General features: G+C 48.8%; 1 protein-coding gene and 1 pseudogene across 5 annotated transcripts in view; both read right to left on the bottom strand.

Annotated features, from left to right (window-relative positions):
* The window catches only part of LOC146558463 (unconventional myosin-VI), a 151,157-nt gene that overhangs the window by 22,275 nt on the left and 114,596 nt on the right, over nucleotides 1–14,286 (bottom strand). For 3 of the 5 annotated variants that reach the window (XM_085247564.1, XM_085247565.1, XM_085247566.1), the window contains exons 28-30: nucleotides 3,572–3,732; nucleotides 3,369–3,407; nucleotides 2,142–2,189 (exon numbers count right to left, since the gene is read on the bottom strand). In XM_085247564.1, the coding sequence (XP_085103690.1) occupies nucleotides 2,142–2,189; nucleotides 3,369–3,407; nucleotides 3,572–3,732 (248 nt within the window). The remainder of the gene's footprint in view (nucleotides 1–2,141; nucleotides 2,190–3,368; nucleotides 3,408–3,571; nucleotides 3,733–14,286) is intronic. The other 2 variants (XM_085247567.1, XM_085247568.1) reach the window with 1 other exon arrangement.
* LOC146558464 (uncharacterized) lies at nucleotides 8,804–12,094 on the bottom strand (annotated as a pseudogene).

Here is a 14,286-nt window from a genome sequence, read left to right as displayed (position 1 = left end):
AGAAGAAGGAAAAACAGAAGTTGGTGTTCATGCACTTCGATTTTTAAACAGCTGAAACTACAACACGACAACACTTGTTCACACTTCTCGTAACTTCACAGATGATCAGAAACGGAGGAGAAGCTCATGCTACAGTCACACTGTGTGCAGTGATCATGTGATCTCGATGCCTTTAAAGACCGGGAGCAGGTCTGCAACCACTCAACAGTCAGTCTGCTATTGGTCTGGAACTGAATGTGGTCATGTGATCAATAATAACTGGGATAAATCTGGGAATATCGCAAGTCTGTTGCTGTTTGCATACACAGAAATTCAATTCTGCTGCTTTCACACAGGAACATAAACATCCGAGTGGAGTCTTCTGTCGTTGCACACAGCAACCATCTAAAATCCTTCTTAAACTGGTCTAAGAGTGACAAACCGGTATCGGTTGGAGACATTACTGGCTACAAGCGAAAGATCCCGTGAGAAGACGGGAGGAGCATGTAATGTAAAAACTAGCAAATCGAACATGCAGAGCTACCTGCTGGGCGACGCCGCTGAATGAAGGAGCAGCTAAAGGTAGCTTTCTGTTTGGAGACAGGTCGACTCCCATTAGGCTGAGACATCAGAGACCTCAGCTTCGACCAATTCTTTGTGGTATTTTCACTCTAGTGTGACGGAGACGTTACTTGTCCTGTTTGTTACAATTAAACTTTCTTTTTGTCCACGTTATAAAAAAGGTCCCTACGGTGCCGCCCACAGCTCGGCTTTCTGACTGCAGAAGCTCTGAAGCCTGCGAGCCTGCAGACCTCCACCTTCATCTGATAATTCTTCTCATTACCAACATGATAAGCTTGTGCACGGACGACCTCGTTCAATTCAGAAACATGTATTCATTATGTCGTCTCTGGTCACACGTTTAATGGTCCGAGCCTCCTCCTGCGTGCGAGCCATTAACGACGCTCCTGTGATGTTTACACGAGTCCTTATTAGGCATTAAACGGAGGAAGGTGAAATCAGGGAGGAAGCAGCTGCTGTAGTTAAAAGAAAGCAAAAAAAGGTGCAGCGGGCGTCATTATGCGGCCGCTGAGCCATTAACTAAACGCTGTCACGCTGAGTCCAGAGGTTCAACTGGCAACAAATCAGAGGCCATGACAGTGACGCCTGCACTTCCTTCCTACTCAGGTGCCCTGGAGCCATGAGAAGATGAGCTTAGCTTAGAAAATAAATGACTTAACTTCACAGTTATTGAGCATGAAACATGATGCGGACTGCCAGTACAGCTGCTCTGAATCAAAACGCACACAGCCGACACATTTAAGAGAATTTAAACTTCCAGAAGACAAAAGGAGAGAAACAGGAAGTCAGGTGAGAGGAATGGGAGGAAGGAGGCAAGGATGCCAAAAGAAAGGAGGTGAGGGAAAGGAAAGAGTACATGTTTAAGTTCATAACTGACACTTTAATGTCTTTCATTTGGATCTATGAGCTCTGACACAGACTGATGTGTAGAAACAACCACATACAGGGCCTTTAACTCACTCGCTCTTCTCCAGACATCTCAGGCTGTAAATCAGCTGTTTTCTCACACAGTGAGGTCAGGCGTGTTTACGCACTCACGCTTTTTGTACGTTTTTGTAGGTGTTAAGTACTTAAAGAAAGACATCCTCCAAGTTTTATTCTTTTAAAGTCATATTTTTATGTCCAGATCAACCTGAGATAAAACTGATCATGGCAGCCCTGCTCAGAGGTTTCAAAGTCTGCCTTTGATTCTTTTGTCTGAATGTCTGTGATGACTCTTTTCTTCAAATCTACATCTTTAACACTGATGCATGTGCAGGTTTTACTCGGTGATGTGGAGAACAGAACCCGAACAGAGAGGCCGGGTCTACGTGGCCGATCCACCCGCAGTGCAAAGCTCTGTGACGCAGCGCTCTAGGGAGGTCAAACAGTTTGATGTAGCCACTAACAAAGCCGAGTCACGGCGTGAAGCATCAATTTCAACTTTCAGAGAGACGTGTCGCTTCAGGCTAAGTGAGAAGAGTGATCGAGGCCAAGGCTACACCGAGTGCTTTATGTCTGGATTCGCCGCTGTGAGCGCACGGCGGCGTCGCACGGTGCCCTGAAGCTGTCTGAGGCGTGTGGTGTGACAGGAAACCTACATGGTCAAGCTCTTGAGCTTTGGGGAGGCAGCAGCAGCGGCGGCAGCGCTGTAAACAGAGGATTACAGGATTATAACGGAGCAGCAGAGCACAACATAACAAAGCAATCAGGGAGGCGAAGGTGATTCCTTCCCCCGAGGCTCATCAGGAAATCATTCTCCTTCCAAATTGTGATCTGAGGACAGGCCTCAGATTCATCAAACTCCTGAAAGTCACACCTGAAGGAAAACTAATCTGGACTAAAGCCTGCTTTCAGATGCATCTTGATGATCTGGAGGTGAAGTAGAGGTGGGGCTAGAGAGCAGAGATTTTTGCACATTTAAGTTTTCGTTTCTTTTTTTGTACAGAAGATTAAAATCACCTGAATTACCTCTCGATGTTTTATTTCATCTATGCTGCAATAACTAGCAGACTGACCTCAGCTGGCTGTGAAAGCCACTTCCAAATCAATTCTCCAGTTAACCTTTGACCTCTGATCCGTGTATGAAGGGTGACTTATTCCTGAAATGTTACTGCACTGAAAGTTAAAGTCTGAAATTGAACCACATGACTGCAGATCTTCAGCGATGAGCGACGTGTTTCTGTAAGAATCTTTGTGACCAACGTGGCAGCTTTTTTAAAATTATCCTTTAAACGTGTGAGTTCTTAAAATGTTATTATTTTGTGCATTAAAAAAATGAGCTGAAGCTTCTGCTTTTTTCCCCCTTTGTTTGGTAATTATTAACGTTTCTTTTGATTTCTTTTATTTAAAACTGTCTAACATCAAATATAAATATCAGTATATATCAATGAAAATACACCAATATTACTTATTTATTAAAAGTAATAACACTTTTAGCGTTTCCAGGTTTATAGCTTTTGAATTATTTAATTACAGAGTATGGATCCTAGTATAGATCTAGGGGTGCATGTTTGGACTATTTTACTTCTACTTTGTCTCTTTCTATGGCTGTAAGGTCGTAACCCTCAGAAGTCTGATAAACCTGAGCCTGGATCGAGTTTCTGGTGGGTGAGAATCAAACCTGGTGCTCATATCTGGATTTAAATGTAAGTTAATAAAAGTCACTGTGTTCAAACTGATGCATCCGTTAGCTGGAATCAGAGGGCAGAGCCGGGCTGGCAGATTGTTACAGCATGCAGAGGGTTTGTTATGGTTTGAAAGGTCAAAGGTCAGGTGTGTGGGAGTGAGGGGGTTAAATTAAAGGGTTAAGAATCGACGGGTCTTACGCTGATCGCTCTGGGGACGATGGAACTGAGGAGCCGTTACTGAGAGGAAAAAACAAACAAAAAGAAAACAAAGAAGAAGAAAATGATTAAACTCAGGATCAGAGGGAAACGATGGTTTCTCCAGGACGAGTCCGAGCGGCATTCAAAGACGTCTCCGTCCCGTGAAGACGCGTCGCAGAGGGTCTCCTTAAACTCAGGCTTACCTGCGCAGGCCCGAGTCGTTGGCCACCTCCTCGGGGATGAGCTCAGCCTCGCTCTGGGCGATCCTCAGCGCCAGCTCCCTGTCCCTCCTCTCCTGCTCCAGAACAGCCTGCCGAGCGGCCTCCTCCTCACGCTCCACCTGCAGCTGCAGCTCCATCTCCATCTGCACACACACCGAGCACACACACACGCTCTCGTTCAGTCGCAGCACACCTGGCGCATCTCCGCCGCAGTTAACATATGTTCACGACTGGAAGTGCTGCTGTAGCCAGCTTTCAGTTCACTTTCTGAACGCTCCCACTTTGTCAACCATCTGCTGGTACGAACATGTCTGCCAGCTTCGTTGCGGCACGGCTGGCGTGCGATGCTGCATCAGCGCAGGAAGGTTCAGCTGCTCATGCGTGCAAACGCTTTCAGCTGCAAAACATCAGAAAAACTGCAGCAGCACACAAAACGACTAATTGCTACGTTCACCTGGTGAGGAGACGGGACTCTTAGAGATCAGGATAGACGCCATCTGATGTCGCAGTGTGGCGACGTCAGATGGCTTGACAGGATGGAGTAAGGCGGAGGCTCATGCAGTTACAGTGCTGAAGGTAAATATGCAGCGGTGACACAAACGCTAATAGATCTCAGCTTCAGCACTTTATTCCACTCGTGTCAGCAAACATGCCGACTTTTCATCAGAGACTTCTCTGATGAACCAGAATCCTCTGGTTGATTTTCATGGTTTCACTGCAGCTTGGAGACTATTTTGAGAGTGTTTGCAGACCAGGTTCATACAAACTACATATGATTCTGGCAACTTGCTGGTTTTTGCAACTGATTTCACCGAGCAACCTCCAGCCACTTGCCACTGACAAGCAGGATGCGAATTTCAGAGTCGTGTCATTCCGATGCTGAATAATAATGAAAAAAGTAGCATTGACAAAAACCTACAGGAAACCACTTCCTGCTCACACCAACAAACATGCTAACATTTAGGCCTTCTGGCCTTCATCACAGCTCCTCTGAAGCATCTCTGACAAATCCAGTTTCAGGTCTTCTCATCCAACATTCCCATTATTCCAGAGTTTTTCTGTGCATCTCCTGGTTTTGCAGTTTCTCCCAGATATCCTCCATCTGCATGAGCCTGAAACTTGCTGGAAAACGTGCCTCAGTGAGTTTTGTCTGCACAGAGTAGTGTCTGCACAGACACGCTGAGACGCTGCATTCATTCAGCCGTGTGCTGTCAAAACACAGAACGAGGAAAACAAACACGAATCGAGCTGTGTGCCGCTCTGTGGGTGCGTCAAACATAGGTTTTCTTTTTTTTGTGTTCAGTTAATAATAAAAATAATAATCAGTTCAAGCTTCCAGAATGAATAACTCATTATCGAAAAGTTGTAAAAAACAAACAAACAAAAAACCTACAAACAACGCCTGTTTTTAATCACAGACGATTTTCATCAAACCTGTCCGAGCTCGTCCATCAGGACACTCTGAACACATCTGCAGGGAAACAGGATTTAGATGGCACAGCGTCACCAAAATGATTTCATACATCGCCGGCCTCCTGCAGGTTAGCACAGGATTGCAATTTTATTGAAAAACTATGGAAAAATATTTAAATCATTAAAATAATGACTGCTTTTAGTCTTTTTGCTGTAACATCAAACCAAAGCAAATTATTTTTACATTTATAGAGTTTATTTCGATTCCTTAGTGCATGTTCATCTTTTTTAGCTCCTTTTATTTCTAATAATCAAAATAAATTTTATTTGGTCATCATTGATTCACTGAAGCCATTCTGACGTATGTGTGGGCAAACCTTCCCAATCTTCAGAAGAAAGATGATGTCATCTTCTCCTGATTGGACGATCATTATGAAGCTTTGATTAATCAGGCAGCCGTTCGTATCACTGCTCAATGCTAACACAGTCCAATAATCACTGACTGAGCTGCTCATTAAAGCAGGAACAAGGGGTGGCAAACGAGGGGCGGCGCTAAACTGGATGATTAATGCTCTGGCTTCCATTTTCCATCATGAATCAAGGGAAACGGCTCCTTGACTGGCTAAGGAAGGTCGCAGGGATCTGAAGGCCATCACTTCATTAACTGAAGTTCATCTTTCTTTAAGATGTGGACGAATTCTTTAGCCTTCACGTTTTCCATGCGGTAACTCCTCTGTGAGGCCACGTCGCAGTGCAGCAAGTTTTGTTCACATGAGACCACTCCAGGAATATTCTGAGTTTAGCAGCTGCAGATTTATCCGCAATACTCATTTTAATTTATTACACAGCTGCCTTTTGTTTATGTTCCTGCTTCATGGTGAAACATTTGAAGGTTTGGAGCCAACAGACCTCAGCTGGATTTTTAAATGCGAATTCAGTCGTCAGCTGCTTCAGGGACAAGTTGGATTTAAGAGTACTCCACATGCTGTTTTTAAAAAAAAAAAGTTTTAGTGTTTTTCAGTCTGTTTGTTTTGGACCGATTAAAGTGCACACCTGGAGAAAAACCTGAGGAGCTGCAGTGGAGAGGCCGATGTCTCTGTTGCTGAAAAATGAAGCCAACACTGAAACAACAAAAGGTGCAGTTTCTCTAATGTCCACTTGAGGCTCCAGCAGCGAGTCCCACGTTAGCATGTTCAGCATTACAGCAGAAATAAAAAGGTTCACAGCCTGCTGTAAAAATCAGCTTCAGCCTCTGTGGATCGTTTCCTCCTTTCTCACAAACCTCCAAGGGTTTGCTTTTTTAGAAATCACCTATTTAAACCACACACATCATCAGTGCCCGGCTCATATTGCATATAAGCAACAACAAAAACAGAAGAAAAGTCTGTGACTGAGTTTATGATGTGTGTGTATGAAAAAACACAGATTTAAGTCAACTTACTTCTGATTGGCTGCCCGTCATAAAAACAAGGTTTGAACAGCAGGTGGGTGGAGTTTCAAGGTCACTGCCTGTACAATGACACATCTGATTTGATCCACTGCATGCAAGTTTGACCAAATTCTGACCAACAGCGGAGGAGCAGCAGTGATCTCTGTGGACGGAGGATGGACGCCTCGCTGTGTCGAGCTCATCGATCCTTTGACCAGCTGAGCTAAGAACAGTGACACAATGGCTGAATGAGGAGCAGAATGTGCTGCAGTAAGACCCCTTTGATTTGACTCTGATGGGTCATGTGATCTCAGCATGTCACTTCTAAACGCTTCACATTCAGATTGACGACCCAAACTTCACAGCGTAGAGGATCCTGAGGCCCGATAAACTCGGCAGCGCGACTCGTGAAAATTCTGAGCATTGCGAACGTGCTGAGAAGCCCAACAGCTCCAAGTTGATGGAAGTGCAGCAGATTTGTGGGTAACCCAGCCCAGGGGATCTGGGCTGCCGGCCAACAGCTTTGATCTGAACAGCTGCCGAAATCCGCAATTGATCCGGGCCAGGTCGACGCCCCGGGGACCCGAAGGCACCAGCCGCCACGGCAACAGATGGGCCAAACGGAGATGTGCTAAATGATAAACATAAAACCCTGTGACCATAAAACCCGCTATCACTCTCTCTCTCTCACACTCACACACACACACACACACACACACACACACACACACACACACACACACACACCATCTGCAGAGAGCGCGAGTATCAAAGAGCAGATTTTGAAACCTGCACAGTCTGAAAACACATGACGCACATGTTTGAAGCGTCACAGCCGCCTTTAAAAGCACGTCTGACCCACCTGCAGCCTCGCTGACTCCGCCACACCAACAGTTTCGGTCACAGAGAATAAAATTTTCCTCCGCGATGTCAGCCATTGCTTTGGACATTTTAAAGCTTCAACATTAGCTTGAAGACATCAAATTCAGGGATTTCAGTTAGCTACAGCCACCTGTCAGTCAACTGACAGGTATCTGCTGGGATTAAATCAGGATTTCTCCCGCTGGTCTTCTGCAACTTCCTGTCTGCTTCACCAGAGTCTGTAACCCACTTTATTCTCATTCATATTCAAAACCAAAAGAACGACCACGAGACATCGGCTGCTTTTTCTTCTTTTAAGTTTTAGTGCTTCTTCTCTTCATCCTGTATGCTGCATGCAGGGTTTTGTAAAGCGTTGTGGGACGTGTGCGTGTTAGCGATGTTACATAAACACATTCTGGTTTCTTGCTCTGCTTCGGAACATCAAATCTTTATGATTTCAACAAAGCTACACCCTGATAAATGTTTTAATCTACAAAAGGCTATTCAGCTTGGTACAAGCGTGGCTCTTCATGCAGTATTGCCTCATTCTGCAGCTGTTTGCTCACACAGAGCGACTTCAGCTCCTCTGCTAACTCGACAAAAACCACAGCTGTTAAGTTCGTCCAATAATTAATGCTGCAGTTCATTTAGTGGCCACTCGGGGCTCCAGAAGTGACTCTGAAGCAGTTAAATGTACTAATAAACCATCCAGGAAGTCTGTGCTCGAGGATATTATCTTTTCCCAATCAGCAGATATCTCTGCGACGCAGTGTGTCCACCAAGTTAACCAGCCTTAGCTGATAACTTGATAACTTCACCCTCTCACTCAAACATAGTCATTAATGGTTTCATATGTCAACGGCCATTCAGAGTGTGTGCTTTTGTGACAGAGAGTGGTGGTGACAAGGAGGCAAAGATAAAAATCCGCTATTTGCAGACAACCCGGTTCATCACTTGCTTTTTTAATGCTTTAATAATTAACACGTCAGCCTCAATTGCACCTAAAGTGGGACTAAACTAGCTCGAAACCCCTAAAACTCCTAAACTGCGCTGAGCTGATCTTAGTGAACATCCTCTCTGTGACACAGAAAGACAGAGAGGACCATTAGAGAGTGTGATGGAGAGAGATGAAGAGCAGCCGGGTTCCTGCCAGAACAGCCAGAAATGGATTAGAGCAAAAACAGAGCTCCACAGGAGGGATTTCAGGGCTGTAACTCAGCCGTATGGCAAAGACAAATCTGTGAGGATGGAGACACAAAAGCTCCGAGCGCACAAAACTGCTTCACATCAAGCCCGACTGCTGGCCTTAATTTAAACCGGAGAAACATTATCTGCAGACATTTGGTGAGTACACCCGAAACATAACCTTGTTTCTCTCTCACAGAGAGTAACTTAAGGTTATGTATATAACCCCGGTTCTCTGAGTAGCATGAGTGAGTGTCTCACTATGGGAACGCCTCCTGCGTGACCTCATCAGAAGCTCAAATACCATTACGGTATTTGAGTGACGCCCATTTCAGGAGGGGCCAGTGCCTCCCTATATAATAGGCTGACATAGCGTCAGATGTCATTCAAAACAAGCCCACCTCTTCCTCGCTTCCATAGCAAGGAGGGCGGTCTGGTGAGACACTCACTCATGCTACTCAGAGAACCGGGGTTATATACATAACCTTAAGTTCTCTTTCATAGCATTCGTTTCGTGTCTCACTATGGGAGAAATACTGACTCCCGGATTGCCAGACATGCCTGTTAAGAAGACAACTGTCCCCAACAGCACTTCACAGGGGAGAGGCCCCCACCCGGGAAGAACCTGCACTGAGGACTGAATGTGCTAGGTTAGGTGCTGTCACATCTAACCTGTAAAACCTAGCAAATGTATGAGGTGAGGTCCAGCATGCAGCTGCACACACCTCCTGAATAGAAACTCCCCTAAAGAGAGCCCATGAGGTTGCCAGACCTCTAGTGGAATGCGCACGTAAGCCAGCAGGGGGCTGAAGGCCCCTGCTAGTATAGGCCAGGGCAATTGCTCCTACTATCCAATGGGAGAGGCGCTGTTTAGACACAGGCTTTCCCATATGTGGTTTAGCCCAGGACACGAACAGCTGGTCACTTCGTCTGACACTCTGGGTTCGGTCCATGTAAATGCGCAGAGCACGGACTGGACACAAGGTATGCAGCCGCTGTTGCTCCTCTGAGGAGAAAGGCGGTGGGCAAAAGGCCGGCAGTTCCATAGGGGAACATGTGCCGACAACCTTCGGGACAAAGGCAGGGTTGAGCCGCATACTGACCCTCGTATTATCCGAGGAGAACTGAATGCATGACTGATGCACTGAGAGAGCGTGGATCTCTCCCACACGTTTAGCAGAAGCTAAAGCAATTAATAGAGCCGTCTTCAAGGACAGAAATTTTAACCCAACCTGTTCCAGGGGTTCAAATTGGCAACAGGAGAGCGCAGCCAATGCTGTGGGAAGGTCCCACGATGGAGCCAACGGCCATGACGTAGGCAATTTACGCCGTGCACCCTTCATGAAACGGCATATTAAGGGATGCTGGCCAACAGTCTTCCCCTCAAAACCAATATGACAGGCCGAAATTGCTGCCAAATACACCTTGATGGTGGAGAAGGCTTTACCCTTATCAATCAGGTCCTGAAGAAATGACAGAATCACAGCCACAGAGCACTGAAAAGGGATGGCCTGTGATTCTAAGCACCAGCTCACGGGCACTCACGGGCCAAGCCCATAGAGCTAGCCTCTCTGGGTGGGGGTGGAATATTTCCCCCTGTGCCTGAGACAGGAGGTCTCTGCGTAGTGGTAACGGCCAAGCTGGGCCGCACAGCTGCTGAAAAATCTCCGCCAGCCAGTGCTTCCCTGGCCAGTGCGGGGCCAGGGAAGCACTGGCTGGCGGAGATTTTTCAGGATCATATAGTGACTTCTCTCCCTCACTCTGGCCAGAGTTGGAGAAATGAGGGCCACTGGGGGAAAAACATAGAGGAGGGTTCTCGGCCACTCATGAGCTAGAGCATCCACCCCGAGTGGAGCTCTCTGATCGTGCAGCGAGTAAAACAGGGGACACTGAGCATTCGCCCTGGATGCATAAACATCCACGGTCGCCTGACCGAATCGCAGCCAGATCTGCTTCACCACCTCTGGGTGAAGCTACCAGTCCCCATACAGCGGGTTGCCCCTGGAGAGAAGATCTGCTCCAAAGTTCAAGATCCCCGGCACGTGAGTTGCTCTCAGTGACAGCAGGTGGACACTGCTCCAGACTGTCAGTCTGTGTGCCAGTAACTTAGGGGACCCCAGACCGCCCTGTCTGTTGATGTAGGCCACAACGGTGGAATTGTCCGACCTCACTAAAACATGATGACCTCTCAGCCAAGGGAGAAAGTGTTTTAGTGACAGGTGAACCACCAGCAGTTCCAGACAGTTTATGTGGGTGGAGCGCATGTGAGGGCCCCATTCCCCATTCACTGTTCTGCTCTCGTGGGTGGCACCCCAGCCCGAAAGAGAGGCATCTGTGGAAATCATCTTCCTGGCTGAAACTGCCCCCATGGCAACGCCCTGAGACAAGAAACCTGGCCACTTCCACTCGCGGAGAGCGAGTGAACAGTCTGCAGAGACTCTCACGCGACGGTGGCCGTCTCGGTGAGGGTCCAGTCCCCGCGAGCCCACCCAGCGCTGAAAGCCTCTCATGTGCAGGTGTCCCAGTGTTATCGCCACTAGAGAAGAAGCCATCAGACCGAGCAGCCTCTGGCACTGTTTGAGGGTCACTGTGTTGCCTCTGCGAAACAGTGCTAGGAATGACTGTATGGCCGCTGTTCTCTCCGGCGACAGAAAAGCCCTCACCCGAAGGGAGTCTAGGCTGAGCCCTATGAAAGTAATGCATTGAGTTGGCGTCAATGTGCTCTTTTCCACGTTTACCTGGAAACCCAAACTCTCCAGATGGTGTATGAGAGCATTTGTGTGACAAGTCGCTCCCTGGCGGGTTGGGGCTGCCACCAGCCAATCGTCGATGTATGTGGCCACCCGAATGCCCTTTTTCCTGAGCGGGGCCACTGCTGCCTCAGTGCATTTCACAAACACCCTTGGGCTCAGTGAGAGACCAAAAGGCAGGACTACAAACTCGTATGCCATCCCCTGGAAAGCAAATCTCAGATACTTTCGGTGTGGGGGATATATGGGGATGTGGAAATAAGCATTCCTCAGGTCGATTGATGTGAACCAGTCGCCCGCTCGTACAAACCGTAGCAGCGAGGCGTGCGTCAACATCCTGAACTTGTATGTCCTCAAATGCCGGTTCAGGGCACGGAGATCCAGAATGGCTCTCATCCCCCTCCCCCCTTTCTTTGGCACAAGGAAATACCTTGAATAAAATCCGCTGTGCATTTCCTCGGGAGGGACAACTCTTATAGCTCCTTTGTCTCTCAAGGTGGAAATTTCCTCCAGGAGAAAACTGGCAGACTCACCCAGAGCACGAGAGTAAACGATTTCTTTGAAATGTGGTGGAGCGACACTGAATTGCAGCCTGTAGCCCTTTTTCAATGTCCTCAGCACCCATGCTGACTGAGTGCAGGTGGCCCAGCTCTTCATGTGGAGAGACAGAGCACTCACTGGCCACTCCACCGAATATGGCGTTTTGGCGCCCCCTTGTGGTCGCAGCGCGAAACATACGCCATTTCGGTGTCCCATCACCTCTGTCACAGGCGAGCGAGGTGACGGGCTCATCTGCATCATCACAGCCGTGGAAACGCGAGTCTCCACGGGCTGCGTTATGGCAGACGGTGCTCTGTTTTTCAGCATGTTTGATTTTTTCATGTGTTTTGCAACACTCGATGGCTAACTGCCTGGATGCACGTGTCGGGGCTTTTTTAATACAGAATGCATGAGAGAAGTGCTCGTGAAACAACACTGCGAACTTTGGCTCTCTTTCCCTCTGGCGGGTCTGGTGACAGGAACGCCGGCCCGACTCAAGCACTCTGTGTGGAACATGTCCCGTTGAACTTGCTCTGGAACGGAGCTGGGAGGCGGCAGGGCGGCCCATGAAGGGGAGAAACTGGGTTCGCTCCCGCCTAGAGGAGAGGCTGTCAGGCCGGCCGCTTCTTCCTCCTTACGATCGCGGCAGCGGGGGGAGGAGGAGGGGCCGCTTGAGGTCTGGCCTGGGGAGACTGCTTCTGAGTCCATGGATTCTTAGGGGCCCCGGCAGCCTGGGGGGCAGCCTGGGGGCTGCCTGCGTCTTAGGCACTTTGGGAATCCTGAAAGCGGGGACCGGGCGAGACGCTGCCTGCGCGAATGACTGGCGCGGCGCTGCTGGGGTGGCGTGCTGGGCCCTCCTCGGCAGGCAGAGTTTCAGAGCCTCATCATCTCTCTTTTTCTCCTCACATGTCTTCTGCATGGATGTAAAAGCTGCACCGAAGAGACCGTGAGGGACGACAGGGGTGTTGAGGAGTTCCTCTTTTTCCTTGGTCGTCAGGTTGGTGAGCCCGAGCCAGCGTGCTAGCTCCTGAAGAACCATGAGGCCCATGGCTCTCCCAGTAGCCTGTATGGCTATCTTGTGGAGGCGGAGGACGTGGTCAGTTATAACGCAGATTTCTTCCCACACTGTGGTATCTGGGTTAGCTGTCATGTCCTCTTCTAGCTCAGCTTGGTAATCCATTAGCATAGAAGAGGCGTTGTTGGCTCTTACCGACAGAGCCGCTGCTTTGTAGCACTTATCTGTAAGGCTAGACTGGAAGCGGTCTGTTTTGGAGGGGAGAGATGGAGCCGATGAGTACAGAGACGTCTTCGGGTGAAGATGGCTCGCCACCAACGGCTCCACTTGTGGCATCTGGCGGAGGCCGATAGACTCCATCCCCTCACAATCCAGCAGGGAGCTCCCCACGATGGGGTGTTTCTCGCTGTAAGGTTTTGCTTTCCACGTCACCGCTATTTCATCGAGTAGCTCAGGGAAAACAGGCAACACATGCTTCCCCGTCTTTTTCGCCTTCGGCAATTTCTTACCGTCAAAACGAGACTTTACAACCTCTGTTTGTATGGCGGGCCACGGGATATTGAGCCTAGCGGCTGCGCGCTTACACATGTCCTGCATGTCGAGATCCAGGGGAGACGGCGGTGTCGGTTTTTCAACCTCGCCGGTAGCCGAGGGCTTTGCAGCCCAGCTGATGCTAGCCAAGGAGGTGGAATCTTCCTCCTCACCGTCGTCAGACAGCAGGAGCTCAGAGTCAGCTGACTCATCTCCGTCCTCGTTAGCATCTCCTCCCCAGGTGACTCCAGCATCGCAGAAAAACACACGATCTCCGTGTGCCTCCAGCGACGGGAAAGCAGTCGTGATGGGCTGAGGGTCTGCCTCTGCCCAGCTCGGCCCTGGCGTTGCGGCCAAATCATCGGGCATCTCAGTTTCTCCTTGCGCCGCAGCAGCCTCACACAGCAAAGGGTCGCCGCCCAACAGGTTAGCCTGGCGAGCTAGCCTGCGGCGGAGTAGTTTGCTTGGGAAAGCCGCGCAGTGGATACAGTCATGTGCAGGTGTCAAGGCAGCCTGAGCGTGAGATAAGCCCAGGCATGCCGCACACACGGGGTGTGTATCTCAGGCAGAAATCTTCTTTCCGCAAGGACAAAGTTTTGCAACTTCGTTGGCCGTCGTAGCCATGGTTAGCTAGAGGGTCGCGCACGTTAGCGAGACTGACACCGAGTGCGGAGAATATTGCTATTCCTCGCTAACGTGGGGTGAAAAGTGTTGCTACTTTTCTACAGGTATTGCTACCTAATGTGTAAAACCGCTAGCGTCGAAGGGTATTGCTACCTGATGGTGAAGCTAGGGGTACCTTTATTAGCAAAGTGTTGCTACTTCGCTGGGTGAAAGTATTGCTACTTGGCACCGGCACTAGCCACAGAACAGTATTGCTACTGCTTGTATGCTAGTGGACAACTGAAAAGCTGGGAACAAAGCGCCCGGCGACCGAGTTGTTCACTCGAATCTGTGTGCAGTTTAGCTTTAG

The sequence above is a fragment of the Mchenga conophoros genome, linkage group LG15 (genome assembly GCF_057382185.1).
Source record: "Mchenga conophoros isolate Kocher_MC1m ecotype Shallow Benthic linkage group LG15, M_conophoros_male_GT1.1, whole genome shotgun sequence".
NCBI classification, from domain to species: domain Eukaryota; kingdom Metazoa; phylum Chordata; class Actinopteri; order Cichliformes; family Cichlidae; genus Mchenga; species Mchenga conophoros.
This window is presented reverse-complemented; position numbering and strand designations above follow the sequence as displayed.